The 18,841-nt window shown below is 36.3% G+C and overlaps 1 protein-coding gene across 1 annotated transcript in view; it reads left to right on the forward strand.

Moving 5' to 3' along the window:
- The first annotated feature begins 634 nt into the window (after nt 1–634).
- LOC132557559 (uncharacterized) overlaps nt 635–18,841 on the forward strand; it is a 54,386-nt gene continuing 36,179 nt past the window's right edge. Inside the window, exons 1-18 of the mRNA XM_060222056.1 lie at nt 635–732; nt 1,007–1,243; nt 2,779–2,846; nt 3,515–3,892; nt 5,096–5,221; nt 7,151–7,278; nt 7,954–8,038; nt 8,897–9,041; nt 9,747–9,861; nt 10,443–10,514; nt 10,623–10,865; nt 11,084–11,327; nt 12,099–12,296; nt 13,342–13,406; nt 13,771–13,956; nt 14,521–14,653; nt 15,940–16,080; nt 16,364–18,766. Of these exons, the coding sequence (XP_060078039.1) occupies nt 635–732; nt 1,007–1,243; nt 2,779–2,846; nt 3,515–3,892; nt 5,096–5,221; nt 7,151–7,278; nt 7,954–8,038; nt 8,897–9,041; nt 9,747–9,861; nt 10,443–10,514; nt 10,623–10,865; nt 11,084–11,327; nt 12,099–12,296; nt 13,342–13,406; nt 13,771–13,956; nt 14,521–14,653; nt 15,940–16,080; nt 16,364–18,766 (5,065 nt within the window). The remainder of the gene's footprint in view (nt 733–1,006; nt 1,244–2,778; nt 2,847–3,514; nt 3,893–5,095; nt 5,222–7,150; nt 7,279–7,953; nt 8,039–8,896; nt 9,042–9,746; nt 9,862–10,442; nt 10,515–10,622; nt 10,866–11,083; nt 11,328–12,098; nt 12,297–13,341; nt 13,407–13,770; nt 13,957–14,520; nt 14,654–15,939; nt 16,081–16,363; nt 18,767–18,841) is intronic.

The raw sequence follows: 18,841 nt of genomic DNA on the forward strand, positions 1-18,841 counted from the left end.
CAGATACACAGCTGTCTATTAGTATTAACATCATAACGCTGTTTCTACTGATGATAATAATATATGGTATTGCTCTGTTACGATCATCGTAGCATTCAGTTTGGAGAAATAGAAAGTATCAACCTTCAGATTTGCTATTTAACTTTTGAAATTGCCAATTTTTAGTGATCAACTAATTGTGATTGCTCTACTTACTAAAGTAAGGTTATATTCTTTCTTTCATTTGACGGTAGATAAACACTTAAGTGACTGGAAAAGTATAATAATGAGGTGTGAAGTAGATACTACACTATTAAAACCTGATTTGCTCTGTGACCATGAATAGTATTGTTGGATTAAGATTAGGGAAAAACATTACATTGTCTGTAGCATGATAATGATATACCCTCAACTTTACCACCTGATCCAAAGAATGCACAAAAGACACACAGGTAAATAGCATCTTTTCATACAAATTGAGAGTTAGAAACAGAAGACAATAAAATCAACTGCATCATACAGCTGTTTTGTCCTTCTGACTTGGTTCACATTTAAGGAAAAAAACAACTAAAGATAAAGAATAAAAGTGTTTATACTGAACACAGTGTTTATCATCTTTTATCTATATGTATATGTTTCTTTTTTTCAGTAAACCATGGATTCAAAATTGTGTATCAGTGATGACTTTTCCACATCTATTGAAGAGCAACATTTTCGCCCTCTAGCTGCCTCCACGGCTGCACGACAAGACAGGTACAGGACTGAATATTATGGCTATGATATACATTGGATCATATATGAGTTTGTGTTAAGAAATGTGATTTATGAAATAAATATTAGAAATTCATTATCAGCAAGCTTTTCTCATGTCATTTTGTTATCTTAAGCTGATGTCACAATAACTTAGTTTATGACACATGTAATATGCAAAAATATTACATGAGTATATTCACTGAATAATGTGGTGATATATAGTATGTTTGTTAAGTATATTTGCATTTTATACATTGTTCATCAACTGGAACAGAAATCCGGTGAAGCAGACAGTCAAAGGAGGGTCATTTATAGACGTGGATAGTTCTGGCTTATCTTCAGATGCCTTAGATCTTCCTCCCGAAGAGCATCAGCTGCGATTGTCTTTCAGTGCATTTGATCAATCTCCAAAAATCTCTCCAAGGGACATAACTGGGAGTAGGTCATTACAATGTACTGCTAAGGTGCAAGAACCATTTGAATCATGGAGTGGTATGCAACAGTTTCCAGAGTAAGTTTGTTTATTTTTGCCTTTCACTCTGTTGATACTAATGATTTGTGCAGTTAATGTAAATACAAGGACATCTTTTGTACAGTTCTGTTTCTAGTGTTTCTATAGGGGAAATAATAAGTGAGTGAATGAAACACAAAAAGAAATCAAAATGCACAAGTCTCTCTGGCCACCACTACTTCAGAAAGATGTTGATGTGAAGAAAAAACATTGTTGAGAATGTTGGCTGTAAACCTAGCAAAAAATAAATTCTCCTGAGATTGATGGCAATAGTACATTTAAAAGCACAATTTTTAAGATAATCTGCATAGTGGCAGCCATTGTAAATATGCTGAAAAGTAAAGTTATTGGGGAAAATGAATACTTAATTTACAACATTTAATTGCTTTGTTACATCAAAAAGGAAAAGAACCAGGTGAAGAAATAGACATGTTCAGCTCATTAATATTCGTGAGATAATGACATCAATATATTTGTGATGTCATAAAAACTGGAGATGCAGCAAGCATGAAAACAAGGGTGGGGTACAAATGATTTTTTCTTTGCTTTTGAATCGGTATTCAATATTAGAATTTCTAAAATGGTTAACTATGCAGTTTGATGTATGGACATGTAAATGTTATTTGATCAACTGCACTTGTTACAATTCAAAATGGACTTGCCAGTCACATGTACATTCAAAATGTGTTAGATTTATCATATTTTTCGAAGTGGCCACTGTGAAAATCCCTCTGTTGGCCTCTTATACATTAGCAATCTAATTATTATTGGAAAAAAACGTTAAATGGTGACACCAGGTTCTGCATATCGGACGATGAATTTTATGTCATACGATTACTACAAATTATAAATATAGCTACCCCATTACCGCCTCATCAACTTTTTTTTCACATAATGCATTAATAACTATTTTATTAGTCCCAGAAACCTTTCAATCTGCATTTTTTTTTTGTGCTGTTTCCAGAATCTGGAAATATTGAGTTGATTCTTTATATTAAATACAGTAAAACTTGCTGTTCTCGAAGAATGCAACATAGTAATATTGTCCACGGCAATCAAAAATGGTGGTATCGTGCCATCTTGTAACAACATAGATTATATAGCACTTGCCTCTATCAGTTTTGTGATTCTCATTGGAACCTTGAAAAAATAACATAATGATTATTTTTTGTCTATTTTGTTTATGTAATCTTTATATTGAATATGTAATTTTTTTCCACTCTAGCAATTTGAAACCTAGAAATTAAAATAGTTATTTGAATGTTTACATTGATTGTTAATTTTGATTGGATACATTTTGTTTCACAACAGTGTGATATAGATGATACCTATTAACCATTTTGATAGTTAACAGCTGATATCATTTATGAACTTATAAATTGTGTGACATTGGTAATGTATTTACAAGGTCTTCAAAAATCTGATAGAAAATACTGCCAAAAAATTGTGTGACTATTTGTAATGGGAGTATAGGTGAGGTATTGTTATACAGATTTATTACCTCACTCATCCAACAAACTGTGATATTATTACAGCGTGAAGAAAGATGATTTGACAAGCAGAAACTCATCCCTTGGGCTGATACAGGTGGATGGCATGAGTGGTAAGTCATTGGATTACTAGGTAGGTAATATGAATGCAAGTCATAGAACTGTGAATTGTTTCTTTAGGTATACTAGAGGATATTATTGTCAGCTAGATGCATTATAGGTGTAATGTTTGGTAGATGTATTGTATGAGTGTAATGTTTGGTAGATGTATTGTATGAGTGTAATGTTTGGTAGATGCATTATAGGTGTAATGTTTGGTAGATGTATTGTATGAGTGTAATGTTTGGTAGATGCATTATAGGTGTAATGTTTGGTAGATGTATTGTATGAGTGTAATGTTTGGTAGATGTATTGTATGAGTGTAATGTTTGGTAGATGTATTGTATGAGTGTAATGTTTGGTAGATGTATTGTATGAGTAATGTTTGGTAGATGCATTATAGGTGTAATGTTTGGTAGATGTATTGTATGAGTGTAATGTTTGGTAGATGCATTATAGGTGTAATGTTTGGTAGATGTATTGTATGAGTGTAATGTTTGGTAGATGTATTGTAGGAGTGTAATGTTTGGTAGATATATTGTAGGAGTGTATAATTTACTACGTGTCTTGTTAGTGTTTATCTTTTAACGTTATTGTTATGAGGTTTATGATAGGAGTGCATTGTTTTCTTGGTATATTGCAGGAGAGTATTTTTTTTCGATGTCCATTTTTTTCCCCACAGATTTGTCATCCAGTGTGTTTACTTTGCACACCTCACCCCGAGATGTAGTGGAGGGGGTCCCACCAAGTAAAAGTCATGGTAACCAGAGTTCATCTCAGAGAAGTCATAGTGACAGCAGAAACAACTGGCTTCGTCCAGACATAGACACTGTCAAAAAGAAGCCGTCCATAGTGCCTGCTCCTGCACCTCAGGGGGAGGTACGGCAATCTCTTGTGTTTAGTGAGGCCATGCTAGGGACAGATAATGATGCTGATGTCACAATTCCAGAGATTCAGTTCATGGAAGATGAATTGAATCAGCTGGATGCTGACTTTAGTTACTTTGAGGAAGTGGACGGCTCTATCAGTGATGAGGAAACACCAGGCAAAGTTAAGAAGGGTAAGCTGTTTGTTTTCAGAGCCTTGATGGATGTTGATAAATATAGGGTCAGACTCGACAACCTCATTGATCTTTACTCAGGGTGGAAGTGAAAACCATTTATTAAAAAACAGCTGTATTAACTCTTTATGTATTTATGATGTTTTGAGATGTCATAGAAACAGTAAAAGGCTCCTGTATTCTTCAAGACATCATGAAATGTCATGGTAAACATGCCATTATTCTCTTGTGATGTCATGAAGCATACATGTGTTACTTGCCAATTTGGCATAGTCACATGTAGGAATTCGCTTTGTATTTAATAAGTAATAAGATTTGGTACATATTTACTCCATGATATCATAACATCAAAGACAACACTTGATCAAATTTTTATTTGCATAATAGGAGGCATTCAGGTCTTACAGCATTTTATAGTTTTTTTTATGATGTTCCATTTTTCATGAAGTTTTCAAAAAGGAGAATAAGGTCAATGTTATTGATAATACAGTTAAGTAAACGCTTTATTTACAGAAATGTTTATTACTACCTTAAACATGGTTATTAAGCAAGGGGTCAATTTAGCAATTTGAATAGGCAAACTGTATAACTTTTTCACAAACTTATAGGCCTTGGTGAAATTTATGTGGATGAATGATTTCCATGTATTAAGTGTAAATCCCAACTTCCCAACACACACATAAGTTTTCACCTTTTCAGTAATACTTTGCATGTATTTTTCATTCTTGGTTTTCTATATGAACATTCACAGGTAATATCATTGGTGATAAACCTAATAGTATGTCTGTTTTACTGACAGGTACTAATATGTTGGTGATAAACCTAATAGTATGTCTGTTTTAATGACAGGTAATAATATGTTGGTGATAAACCTAATAGTATGTCTGTTTTAATGACAGGTAATAATATGTTGGTGATAAACCTAATAGTATGTCTGTTCTAATGACAGGTAATAATATGTTGGTGATAAACCTAATAGTATGTCTGTTTTAATGACAGGTAATAATATGTTGGTGATAAACCTAATAGTATGTCTGTTTTAATGACAGGTAATAATATGTTGGTTATAAACCTAATAGTATGTCTGTTTTAATGACAGGTAATAATATGTTGGTGATAAACCTAATAGTATGTCTGTTTTAATGGCTGATACTAATATGTTGGTGATAAACCTAATAGTATGTCTGTTTTAATGGCGCACAGGTTCTATTGTTGGTGATGGAAAACTTGACACCAGATATTTACAACCTTCTTCACCTCCTCATTCAGAAGGAGCAGATGACAAGATGGACCCTTTTCCTAGTCTGAGTAAAGTGACTTTGTTTGAGGGTACGTCTGGGTCTCTTTGCAAATTGTTGTTATATGTTTTTAACCTTGAATTTTTGTGCATGCTATTGTTGTACCTGATAAACATATCAATGTGTGTGATTATTATACAATTTATTTACTGAAGTAGTATGTAATTGTCGTTTTGTATTTTTTTTTCTGTATCATGGTATGTCTGCGGTATATTACTTCTGCTGCATTTAAATCTCATGAAGTGTGAAATACTTAGAGTTGTACGTAAAAGTAGCAGCTGTAGAAATAGCTACTCACCAACTTTGCTACAAACTAAGGGACCTATCATGTAGCCTAGAATTGCAACATGGTGACACACATGAAATGTCATCACTCTGATGATGATATCACATCTTGAGTTCGTTGTGTATCTAAACTGAAAGCAATGGGCTGAAGGTAGGCATTGTAGTAGGTAGAGACCACATATTTGCAGGGCTTGTTTAAGAAAAAATGCCAATGTCGTCAGCCCTTTGGGGCTACAGTTAGACATTTTACATGTGATTTTTTTATCAGTGACTTTAGGCTTTCCTCGCTTGTCAAATAAAATGCATGTTGTGAAGTTTTACACCGTAATAGATGAGATGAGGGGAATTATAAAAGTTTTTGATTTTGATTATTATTTCTATAAAAAATCGTATTGTGATATGGATGATATCGTGAGCCAAGTATTGTGATATGTATCATCATGAGACAAGTATTTTGATACGTATCATAATGAGACAAGTATTGTGATACGTATCATTGTGAGCCAAGTATTTTTATATGTATCATCATGAGACAAGTATTGTGATACGTATCATCGTGAGCCAAGTATTGTGACACGTATCATCGTGAGCCAAGTATTTTGATACGTATCATCGTGAGACAAGTATCGTGATACGTATCATCGTGAGACAAGTATCGTGATACGTATCATCATGAGACAAGCATTGTGATACGTATCATCGTGAGACAAGTATCCTGATACGTATCATCGTGAGACAAGCATTGTGATACGTATCATCATGAGACAAGTATTGTGATACGTATCATCGTGAGCCAAGTATTGTTATACGTATCATCGTGAGACAAGTATTGTGATACGTATCATCATGAGACAAGTATTGTGATACATATCATCGTGAGACAAGCATCGTGATACGTATCATCATGAGACAAGTATTGTGATACGTATCATCATGAGACAAGTATCGTGATACGTATTATCGTGAGACAAGCATCATGAGACAAGTATTGTGATACGTATCATCATGAGACAAGTATTGTGATACGTATCATCGTGAGACAAGTATTGTGATACGTATCATCATGAGACAAGCATCGTGATACGTATCATCGTGAGACAAGTATTGTGAAACAAGTATCGTGATACGTATCATCGTGAGACAAGCATCATGAGACAAGTATTGTTATACGTATCATCGTGAGACAAGTATCGTGATACATATCATCGTGAGACAAGTATCGTGATATGTATCATCGTGAGACAAGTATTTTGATACGTATCATCGTGAGACAAGTATTATGAGCCAAGTATTGTTATACGTATCATCGTGAGACAAGTATTGTGATACATATCATCGTGAGACAAGTATCGTGATACGTATCATCGTGAGACAAGTATCGTGATACGTATCATCGTGAGACAAGTATCGTGATACGTATCATCGTGAGACAAGCATTGTGATACGTATCATCGTGAGACAAGCATCGTGATAAGTATCATCGTGAGACAAGCATCGTGATACGTATCATCGTGAGACAAGTATCGTGATACGTATCATCGTGAGACAAGCATTGTGATACGTATCATCGTGAGAAAAGTATGGTTTCTCTAGCTGTATCATTCTGAACATTTTGAACAAATTTTACACATTTGTTCAATTTTTTGTCAATCACTTGCAATGACTTATTGTTTAGATGGAGGCAGTGCAGAAGATCTGGTACCTGAAGCAGTAAGGAACCAAGAGAGGATAAAGGATTCAGTAAGGGCTGGTGACAGTGGCAGTGAGATAGACACTGAAGATGAATTGGAAATAGCAAGAAAGGTATTTATATACATACTGCAGGTTTTAAGTGAAAAGTTTTAGTCTCATGTCCATTTGAGTCAACTCCCACCCCCTCGAAAAAAAAAATACTGTTGTGTGGTTATTTGGTGCAGTGGATACTGACTCAATAAGAAAAAAATTTAATTCCCTGATTGGGTGTGAAAAAGTTTGATATCACCTGCTCACCCACACATATTTTCTGCAAGTGTCTTTCCACGCTTTCATTTAAGTCAACCAGAGTTATCAATGTATGAATAAATGAACCTGTTTCACAGTTGACTTAAATGATATTGATATTTGTTTACTTTGTTGAGATCGTAATATCCATGTTACTGAAATAAACCCAAGATGTATAAAGCCCAGTTCAGGAAATGGTCCATTTTGGCTCTAAAATTCTACTTTGCGGGAATACGTCTACAGGTTTTATATATTATAGTGGTTTGACTACATTGACTATAATGAGACGGAGCTCAATAGGATAAACAAGATGTTTTGCTTTAAAACCCTAAATATTCTGATGACTTGCAAGATAGGAAATTTTGTAATAAGTATTGACAATATTGCTAGGTTAGAGCTGTCATTATAATTATAGAACATGTAAGGTTGTTAGATATGCTTGTCAGCTTCACAAGCTGTTTTAAACTGTTAACTTGATATTTGTGTATAATTGAGCAGGCTATTGGACAAGAGGAGAGGAAGCGGTCATACACCATGGGACAGAGTATAGAACAAGAACATGTGTCTAGTGATACCAGGCCAGGTCAGTGTCAAATTGAATGTAATATATATTGTTTTTACTCTGTAGCTTTATGATATACTCCTTCCATGTTTGACCAGAGGTAAGACATAATTTTATAATTCCAACATAATCTCTTGGACTTTTGTGCGCTTATACACTTTGTTGTTTATAGTTGTACTTGTAAACTTATGATGTTTTTAAGAAATTTTGCTTGTCTACTTATTTTGATATCAACAATTTCAAGGTTTTCTGGTTACTAAGGTACTTCTCTTGAGTATAACTCTGGAAATCATAGGTAGATTTGCACTGAAAGTTTGCATGAACTTTCACATAAATCTTAGATTTCAAATTTGTGAATTCTAACTTGGTGGACCACTTGCCCAGATTTTAAGGACACCGAAACAAATTTTTCAGCTTGTTTCTTGATCTTTATTATTCATGAAAAGTAGCCTCAAACATTTCTCTATCCAAAAATCAATTTTTAGAAAAATTTAGTACTAGAAGATGATCAAATAAAGGATTGAAGTCATCTTGGAACATTTTCATTTTTTGGTTGCTATGCAGGTCAAACACATAATATTAATATTATTGGTTCATGTTGTTTTGTTTCCTCTTCAGATCAACGAGTTGTTTCACCTTTGAAAGGTCTTGTTTTCACAATTCTGAATATTTACTTAAATTTTGTGGGACTAATATTTTGTAATTGTCTCAGTTTCTGCTGGTTCTCAGCTATCAGCTTTTGAGCATGGCTATCACTTTGTATCTGTGTTTCTGACAATTGACTTCCCATGCCTGATGAGTTTTGTTGACTCTCATAACTGATGAGATCAGATCTCTTTGTCCTATTGTCTCTGTAATTACATTTTTATATATGGTCAGGTGTGGAAGGGGTGGATGTTGGGGAAAGTAGGAATGGACAAAAGCTGTCAATAATGATGCGTCAGTCTGCTGAGGGAGATGTGGTTACCTCCCCTGTCCCTGGGGATGGCGGAGGAGGCGGGGATGGAAGTAGCGGTTCTGACAGGTACACAAAAGATTATTGACACACAGGTCAAGTGATGTATGCACACACATTTTCAGGTTTGGGTTTATAGGGCCAGACCTACAGTGTCATATTATCTACAGATGTCTTAAAGGCAAGTAGAGCAGAGGTATGAAGAGTATAGACACAAAGGCTTTAGACATGTTTGTGATGTACAAGGGAATTACGTTAAGACTCAACATTGAAACCCAATGTCTACAGTCTGGGTATATACAACACAGTAAACTGGTAATACATCATAACAAAAATGAAGGTGCATAGTTATTCACCTGAATAATTTTTAGAAATAAGAACCCTTCATTTTGCTTGGCTAGAAACTACAATTTACTGATGTCTTGATACTGCTGCTGTTTTCATTTTAAACTTAACAAAGAAAACCCCTATATGCATAATTCCCAAAAGTTTTCATACTTGGGCCAACTTTTATCAATGTTAGTACATACTGGGCCATCAGTTTTGATAAGGCATGTTCAAAGGATCAGGGAAAAAGATTAAATCAAGGGTTAACATTTGATTTTAAGATATGTATTGATTTACACCTTATTTATTTCGAGCTTGTAAACTTACATTGAACATGGTTATTAATTTACTTTCAAAATGTCTTCATAAGGAGGAAGCATTTGGTTACTGTATGTGGATTTGACTGGATGAAAACCTACTGACATGGAACTATAACTATTTTTGTAGTGAAGACCAGTCTTTTTCCCGAAGGCGATCCTCACAAGCACAGGAGTTCTTAGAACAATTTCGACCAAGTTTCAGATCACCTCAAAATAAAGATACAAACAGACATGATCTAGAGGTAAGAGATTGATAGATTATGATAAAAAAAAAAACCAGAATCATTGATGCTATAACAGGTCAATATCGAGAGTATTAAAAAACAGAATGAATGGTTTCATTTCTTCATATCCATACCATCTTCAATATTGTTTTTTACTCCCTCCCCTCAGAATAGTTTCATTTTTTCTTATCCGTACCATCTTCAATATTGTTTTTACTCCCTCCCCTCAGAATAATTTCATTTCATCTTATCCATATCATCTTCAATATTGTTTTTTACTCCCTCCCCTCAGAATAATTTCATTTCTTCTTATCCATACCATCTTCAATATTGTTTTTTAGCCCCCTCCCCTCAGAATAATTTCATTTCTTCTTATCCGTACCATCTTCTATTTTTTTTTTACTCCCTCCCCTCAGAATAATTTCATTTCTTCTTATCCATACCATCTTCAATATTGTTTTTTACTGTTTTTAAATTGTAGTAACAGTATGATTATATTGCATTGGTGTCTTTATTAGAGAGGTGAATATCATTGTGTATTAAGTCATTTGAACCTTGAGAAATAAAATCTTTGTTAAACTTGGAATTGTTCCTTTCAGGAACAGAGAGTGAGGCCCATGGGAGATGATTTGTTGACAGAGAAAGGCATCAACCGTTACTCATTATACCAGGTAACAACACTTATATGTACTTCTGAAAGCGTGTTGTATGTTGCATGATTATCTCCCATACGGTCAGTCTTACTTTAAAGAAACGTAATAATGTTCTTTATTTCTAAGGGAACAAGGCCCCCAACTGATGATGCCCTCCTTGAGTCTCGGTTTTTGGCATCACAGCCAACCACTGACATGACGACGATGACTCCTTGGTCGGGACTTGATAACAGCACTTTTGTTTTGGACGAACTCCTTCAGAGTCAGGCAGCCAATACTGGTGGCAGCAAAAATCAGGGGGAAAAGAGTCCAGAGGCATCGCCAGGAGACCGGCTGGAGGCATCAGGATTCAATGCTGATGATGCTAAGGTATTGTTGGTCTGCTGACTTTCAGTTTGGGAAAATATTCAGGCTTTTCAACCATTCTTATCAAAAATGAAATCTTTTAGACTTCAGAAATTCTGAAATCATAATTCAGATTTTGCTTCAACAATTCCTCTTTTATGATCTTGCAGAGAAGCAATAAAACTTAAATATCTTAGTCTTACCTACTTTTCTCTATGCTGCTATCAATGAATTTTTGACAGCATGATCAACCACAGGGAGAGTACCCATTTGGGGGATTGGCTTCCTCTTTTGGATCATTTGGTGGCAGTCCAGTTCCTGATCGAGGAAAAGAAAGTACTGAGAGTTCTATTTGGAAAGAAATGCATGCCAGCCCTTTGAGCCAGAGAATTAGCAACAACAGCCGAGCCCCAGGCAGCCCGCTTGGACGGATAAGTGGAGACAGTATTCCAGAACAACCAGCTTTCGGGACATATGATCTCCCAGGTAGCTATAACAATCAGGCCACTAAAAACAGACCTTTAAAATGTTTTAATAAGTGAGGGTTGTAAAGGATTTCCAGACAATCCACATGCTTTTGGGATGCATCAACAGTCTAGATAGACTAAACTTCCTTGAAGTTGTAAATTTCCACTATCAGAAATTTTAAATATTCTTAAATGAGATGAAATATCAGATTGTTTAACATTGGATCCTAACATCAGAAGTCTAGTCAAGATTCTCCATCATGAATGGCGCTGCCAAACTTTGACATACAGATGTACAACACAAGCACAATATGAATAGAAAACACACATTGCTTTATCACAAAACCAACATCTTCTGTAGCTATAGATATCAGTCTGTTCAGTTAACCAATAGGCCAAAATGTTACTTACCTATGCCAGTAAAAACATGAATTTCCGTATGTCCGTAAACAGAACATTAGAGATCTCCATGACGACCAAATTAAGCAGTAACATGGAGGGAAATACCAAGTGATTAAAAGCTTCTGTATTTCAAAGCACATGGCAAATGGCAGTATATGAGGGTGACCAATTTATCAAAGGAAAACTAAAGAAATCTATTTTATGTGTTAGTTGGGGATATGTAAAGGTGGCAATAGTCTTAGATAGGCCAAGGGAGACCTGTATAAGCTGTGTCTCTGTACAGGTTTTCACTGGGTATATCTAATGGCTAACTAGTGCCTTACTTCACTTTGAAGTTAAAATTCTGTCAATCTCTAATGTCAAGAAAAAAAAAATCATCTGTTTGTAGTCTCGTCAGAAGGAGAACCTGCTGCAAGCAAGAAGACAGTTTACCAGGACGAAGATGGTGAATTTGTCACTGACTTAGCCTACCAAACCTCGTTTGTGAATGAAGTGCATCTCCAGAAAGACAAGCTGGCAACTCAAGGACTAGATATAGAGAATCAGGCTGGCATTACATTCACTGATCAAGACTTTTTTAATTCAGGTATATGACAAAGATCATATTTAGGTCTGAAATCAGTTGATTTAGAAATGATTTCACACTATTACTGTTGGATGAAAATTTATATTTACGGAAGATGCGAGGATCATGATGTTATATGTAATTAGTTTAAATTTAGATATGTTATTATTTCTGAATGGTGAGAGAGCTTGTTAATTAGAACTTTGCCTTGTGGTAGTTTGACAAATGAACTACTAGTCCGACACATATCAGGGCCCTCTCTGACTGGTCAGTGTTCATACAACATTCAGTTAGTAACAGTTATTAGAGACCTACTGTTCTATGCCCCTTGATCGTAATGCAGATTTTTATGTTTTCTGTTTGTCAATCTGGGCACCTCCATTTGAATTATATTTTGCTCCATTAACTTTTCAGTATGTGATCACAGTTTATGTGTGGGAAGTGTTGTAAATTACTTCGATTTAAAAAATACTTTATTTTGTGAATGGATATCTTCAGACATATTTGCCGATACATGATCTTGTGAATGCTGATCTAGAAATGACTTTAAATTTGCGAGTGAAAAGTTATTTAGAAATGTGGATACTGCAAGAAGTATGCTGCAAGACTCGAGTATCGTTAACGGATGTCTTCATATTGGTTAAGATTTTGTATATGGGAATCATATAACTATAACTGAAAATGCTTGAAGCAAAAAGTAACATATAGTGAGCAGTTTGTGGTTATATGATGTAGTTTTATGTAGAATCAACATAGATACCATCCAGAGTTGTTACATGTGATTTTGGATAAAAGGTCGCAAGGATTTTGAATTTATGTTTGACTCTCCCTGTCCCTGTGTATCTACTCAAAAATACATCCCACGCAAAATATAAGTGATTTACAGTACATTAACGTATCAAAATTAGGCTGTTCTGACCTGTATCTTTGTAGCACTTTTATACTTAAGACTTCAGTGGAGAATGTTGAGTGAACACTTTCTGCTTTAAAATAATATTGTTCTTTGCGAAATGAATGTCTCCAGATAAGTCAAAATGATGTGTGTTAAACAAAAATTGTGTTCCAGATGAAGGACAAAATATGCTTGATGCTGATGAACAAGAATTTCAGAAAGAGAATGTATTCATGCAGGTAAGTACACATCTTAATAATAGGAATTAAAGAAAAAAAAAACGCATGATTGTTAGAAGGAAATATTTACATGAATTTCTATGATAGTAACTGGAATAAGAAATGTTGGACTAGAAGAATCTAGGAATATTATAGAATTAAGGGATATTACACATCTGCCCATGTTCCTAGGAGAACTCAGACAAAAAACTTGCTGGCTTATTTCTTAGAATTGAAGCGTTGAATACTTAAATTTAGCCCATGCTTCATGCAGTATTTTGGCCCTTCCTTTATATTTTGGTTCTAATAGAGATGGAGATCAATTAATTGCAGTGTTGGATATTTGACCACATTTAACTCTGAACTATGATTTTATGTTAAACAGGAGGAAGTGTTCGCCCCCAGTAGTGTTCCTGCCTTGGAAGAGTCATGGGCTGTTCACAGCAAAATGTCTCTGTCTTGTCCCTCGTCCCTTCGTGGATCAGAAGACTATTCACGTATCTCTGTGGGCACATTCATGAAGAGCAGATCTGGTGCCCTGGGGTCAATAGATGGTGTTCCTGAACAAAGAGTAAGGCTCACTAGGGGCTATATAAAGATTTACAATACATGCCAGGACAAGCTAACCATTAATAGTCATTCCTTTCAAAATAGAAGTAATGTGTATTTATTCTGAATTTGCCCAGAGTGGGCAACACGTTACTTCTAACTCGAGGGGAGATCTTGTTCAAGGACAATTTAAAACGGTTTACAGTTTTAGTGAAGAGTAAATAAATTCACTATATATATATAAATAAATCAGACATGGACTCATTGTCAACTAAAGGTCAGTTCAGATGTATGTTCATATTTAATATACTACAGCTTCATTTGTACTATCATGACTTCAAATGATCCTGAACAATGCTTTACAATGAAATATTATGTTACATGATTCTAATACTAGTATGTAAAAGGTTCATCATTGTATTATAGTCAATGTTAGTGTAGTACCCTTGTTTGTCTGACAGCCGGTATAATTTGTAATAGATGTTTGTCTGACAGCCAGTACAATGTATAGTAGATGTTATTGTGTTACCTTTGTCTGACATCTATTAGAATATACTGAAGTTTTCATATTACTTTTGTCTGACAGCCGGAGTTTGGTATGGTCTGTAAGACACCCCCAGAAAATAGAAAGCCGGTGGCTCTGCTGGACATTGCTGCAAGTGGCTTGGATGGGGATGAAGGCTCCATGAACCGCACAGCAGGAGTGGGCAATGAAGAAGGTTGGCATTCCCTCCACAGTCCACAATGCATTCCTATAATATAACACGATATAACATAGGTTGGTCAGATGGCACAATGGTAATGCACTTGCCTTTAACCGAGTCATCAGGATGAAACTGTCAACTCCTATCAGAGTTAACCGTTCTTCTGTTACAGGACAAGCTGAATTAAATGTTAAGAAAGTCTTGGTCTGGTCTTGATATAAATTGCATATAAGATAAAGAAAAGAATGAACACTTTGTATAAATCATTGAAAAATAAAGTAAAATTTTGGCAGGGAATGAAGGTTTCCAGATGATGGAGGGTTCAATGTATATTAGTGGTATAACAATAGATCAACTTATCAATGTTTTTGTGATAGCTTTGGTCTTGATAGCAATAGGTTGATAAGTTGTTACATTGTTGAGAGTTCATATCTGAGTATTTTATTGCTGTTGTTTAGATCCACCCTTGATATGACCTAATTTGATAATTAACATGGCGGAAATAACTTGTTTCTGTAAAAATTAATGACAAAGAGTCCAAAAACTAATTACAAGGAAAACTCCTGTTTGTTAAAGCACAGCCATCTTCAATTGGCAACTTAATAGCTATGTTATCCTACCTTTAGTGGACATATATGACAATCTAGATACATATTTTAGCCCACCATCATCAAATGATCTCCAAACAATTTCTGTTATTGCTATTTCTTGAGAAGAACTGGGATGAATCTTTCTCAGATTTTATATTGGGTTTTCTTTGGTCCCTGCTTTTGCCATTTTGGTTTTGGGACTGATCGGAAAAACAAAATGACTGACTGGCGACTATCTTTGATTTTGACAATGAAAGGTTGTTTTTTGAAAGTAATGGATAGATCTTCCTCAAATTTTACATGCAGGTTCTCATAGTTTCAAGTTGAGCCAGTTCAGTATTTGGACCTACCAGAAAAAGAATATGGTTGACAGGCGGCCATTTTGAATTTCAACCATGAAAGTTTGATATTTCTTGAGAAATACTGGATGGATATTTTTCAAATTTCACATATAGGTTCTCCGTCGTCTCAAGATGTGTCCATTCAATTTTTGGATGGATCAGAAAAAGAATATGCATGATAGATGGCCATCTTGGAGTTCAACATCGAAAGTTTGTTATCACTATATCTTGAGAAGTACTGGACTGATCTTTCTCAAATTTAAAAAAAAAAAAATGTAAATACTTTTTTACAGCTATAACATTTCTGTAAGTGGAAAAATTGCTTCAGAAACACAGAGACGTAGTTTGAATATTATTATTCTTGTGATAGGAGATGCCACTTTGATTAACCAATCAGAGATGACATTGGCAGACTTGGCTGCTTCTCAAAAAACTAACACTGGTGGCGACCCTGGCTGCACACATGGTCAGCAGGACCTGTCATCTGACCAGTCTGCCTCAGAATCCTCAAGTAAGCTTGTTGAAACTACTGACCTCTAGTTTAAACAAATTACTGAAAAGGAAACAAACTTGCTGTAGTCTTGTGTAACTATGTACAGAATATTGTGTTTTAAGTCTGTGTATATAGTGGCATATTGTAACAAAAAGCTTAAGATTTGATCGTATCAGATAAATGTTGCCAGAACCAAGATACCAAGGACCAACATAACAAATCTTTAAAGTGAAATTAGTTTTAAACTATGTTTTCATTTGTGAACTACTATGATTTATCTTTGAATTTGTTTGTTTCATAGCTACTCTAAACATCAGTGAGATCAGTCGAGCTATTGCAAATATGTCAAAGTCAGCCAAACCAGAAGAGCTTGCTAAGATGATAATGTCCCTATCTAGTAAGAGCAAAAGTCTTCCTTCAAAGACCAATGTTACGGAGAAAATGTCAGCTTCTTCTATCAGAGAAGAGACTGAAGGCCATTCCCTAAGTAAAGCAGAGGAAAATGTTATAAGGGACTCAATGGAAAGGAAGGAAACTGAAGGAGAGGCCCAAAGAACTCCAAGGGACCAGCTAAACAAGAGCAGGTCAAGGCTACCGATCAGAAAAGGTTCAAATGTGGATTCCAAGCGGCGGTCACAGTCTTCCTCTGACTCATTTAGAGGATCCTATGATGGTGAAGAGTGTAGATGGGATAAAGCTGATGATAATGTTGGATCATCGCAAGAACATACCAATGAGTTTAGAAAGGTTAAAAACTTAAAAAAATCCAAGCCAGATGGAGAGGAATCAGAGGACGATTCTGTGTATGTGAGAACCGAGAAGAATGGTGTAGCAATAAGAGACAGAGTGTCTGATGTGAATGAGGGAGTTGTGAGTCTGCCCTCAGATTTCCAAGGAGAGAAGGACACCTGGCGCTCTCCACGTCTGAGTATGGCACCCTCTAGCAGGAGGTCAGGCCCTCAGCAGGAGGCAAATATCCATTCACCTAAAGACCTCTTTGGCATCAAGCAATTGTTCCCAGCACAGGATGGAGAATCCCTTCAGCAACCTCTTGTCACAGAGGGACCCCAGGTATCATCTAGAGACTCTGTACCAGTGAGAGGTATGCAGTGTAGGGACAAGCAGCCAGCTGATGGCCAGGCCTCTCAGATGGAGCTCTACGTACAGACTTCACAAATCAGTCCTGGTCAGATTCCCTCCAGTGAACAATCACATACAGTATCTTACCCTGGCAGCACAACTGGACCAGAACCAGAACTTTCTGTCAGTCTTGGGTTGGAGAAAAGTCCTAGAAGTACAAGTGTTGGACTGACAGGGCATCACATTCCTGATGGAACAGAGTACAGCTTCCAAGCAGATGTAGGAAATATCAGCAATCGAGGTAGGTCTCGGGAAGATTTGGTTGGCACAGCTGACATCCAGCTTGCAGATTCACGAGGATTTGATCTCATTAACGATAGAGAGCCATATAAAAACAGGCAAGTTGGTAAGCCAAAATCCAGTCACCATGACTTAGGCATTTCTGAAGACAAGCTAGACAAGCATGAGGTCCTCTCTGAGAAGAAAGGGATATCTTCAAGTGATATTAATTTGATACAGCAACAGAGTTACAGCTTTCAGAAAAATAATGCTAGTGAACAAGATGAATGTGTTGATATTCCTCCAGACAGTTTTACTCAGACCTCTGTTCCGGATATGGTAACCTCTTTAAGTCATAGTAGAGAGCGGCTGCCTCTCCGAGACAGACTGAGTGAAAATGAGAGACCAGGTTTAGGGGATAGGCTGGCTCATTCAGCTAATGGAGAGGCTAATGAGTTTGACAGATGGGATATTATAGCTAATAAGCAAGCTCCTATAGACACACAGTCGAATAGTCTAGAAGTTCGAGATAGTAACAGGACTGAAACAGATAGTAAGCAAGGTACATCAGTCACACAGCCAAGCAGCCGAGGAATGAGTGATAGTAACAGGACAGATATAGCTGATATACTCCCTTCATCAGCCATAAGGCCTAGTAGTGGAGGAGTGAGTGACAGCAAACGGACAGATATTGATAGATTGGCTGCACCAACACTACGGTCTAGTAGTCAAGGACTGAGCAGTCCTGTGAAGGACTTAGGTGAGTTAGAGTGGACAGGGAGGATGACCAGCAGTCCTGAATCTCGCAGAAACCATTTGGACACCATTGCAATGCCTCCACCTCCTATACCAAGTTTCAAGCATGACCTGCTGTCTAGGAAACCAATTGTGTCAGGAACTGAAAAACCATTGTTGCTCACTTCCCAATCTCTGTCCAGTACAAGTTTTGCCCGGGAGTACCTTCAACGGGACATACCAGGACATCTTATAACAAAGCCGCATGACTCCAGGAATTTAAAGTTGCATGGCGAACCAAGAGAGGTTCGTGTATCTGAAATACCACGGCCACACTTTGCTGGCCCAGACACTGATGATGTCTGCCAGCCTCATCTTCACCAGCAGACACTTCATGGTTTGAGTACCCTGGATCATGGCCCTGCATATCAGAGCACACCCTTCTCAAAAGGCAATAACTCCACCCAGTTCATGGCCATAGATGATTTGATTATGACTCCAAGCAGTATGCATACGATGATGTCAACAGGCCCTCTGGAAGATCCCACACCTATCCGTCCCATCGATCACAAATCCCTTCAAGTTTCCCGTAGACATGATGACACAAATGGTGAGACATAGTTTTACCCATGTTGCTGTATGAACTGTAGATTTCACATTTTTGGAAGAATTTCAGTGCATTTTT

Source organism: Ylistrum balloti, unplaced genomic scaffold (assembly GCF_031769215.1).
Source record: "Ylistrum balloti isolate Yb309-2 unplaced genomic scaffold, AGI_CSIRO_Ybal_v1 Utg370696, whole genome shotgun sequence".
Taxonomy (NCBI): domain Eukaryota; kingdom Metazoa; phylum Mollusca; class Bivalvia; order Pectinida; family Pectinidae; genus Ylistrum; species Ylistrum balloti.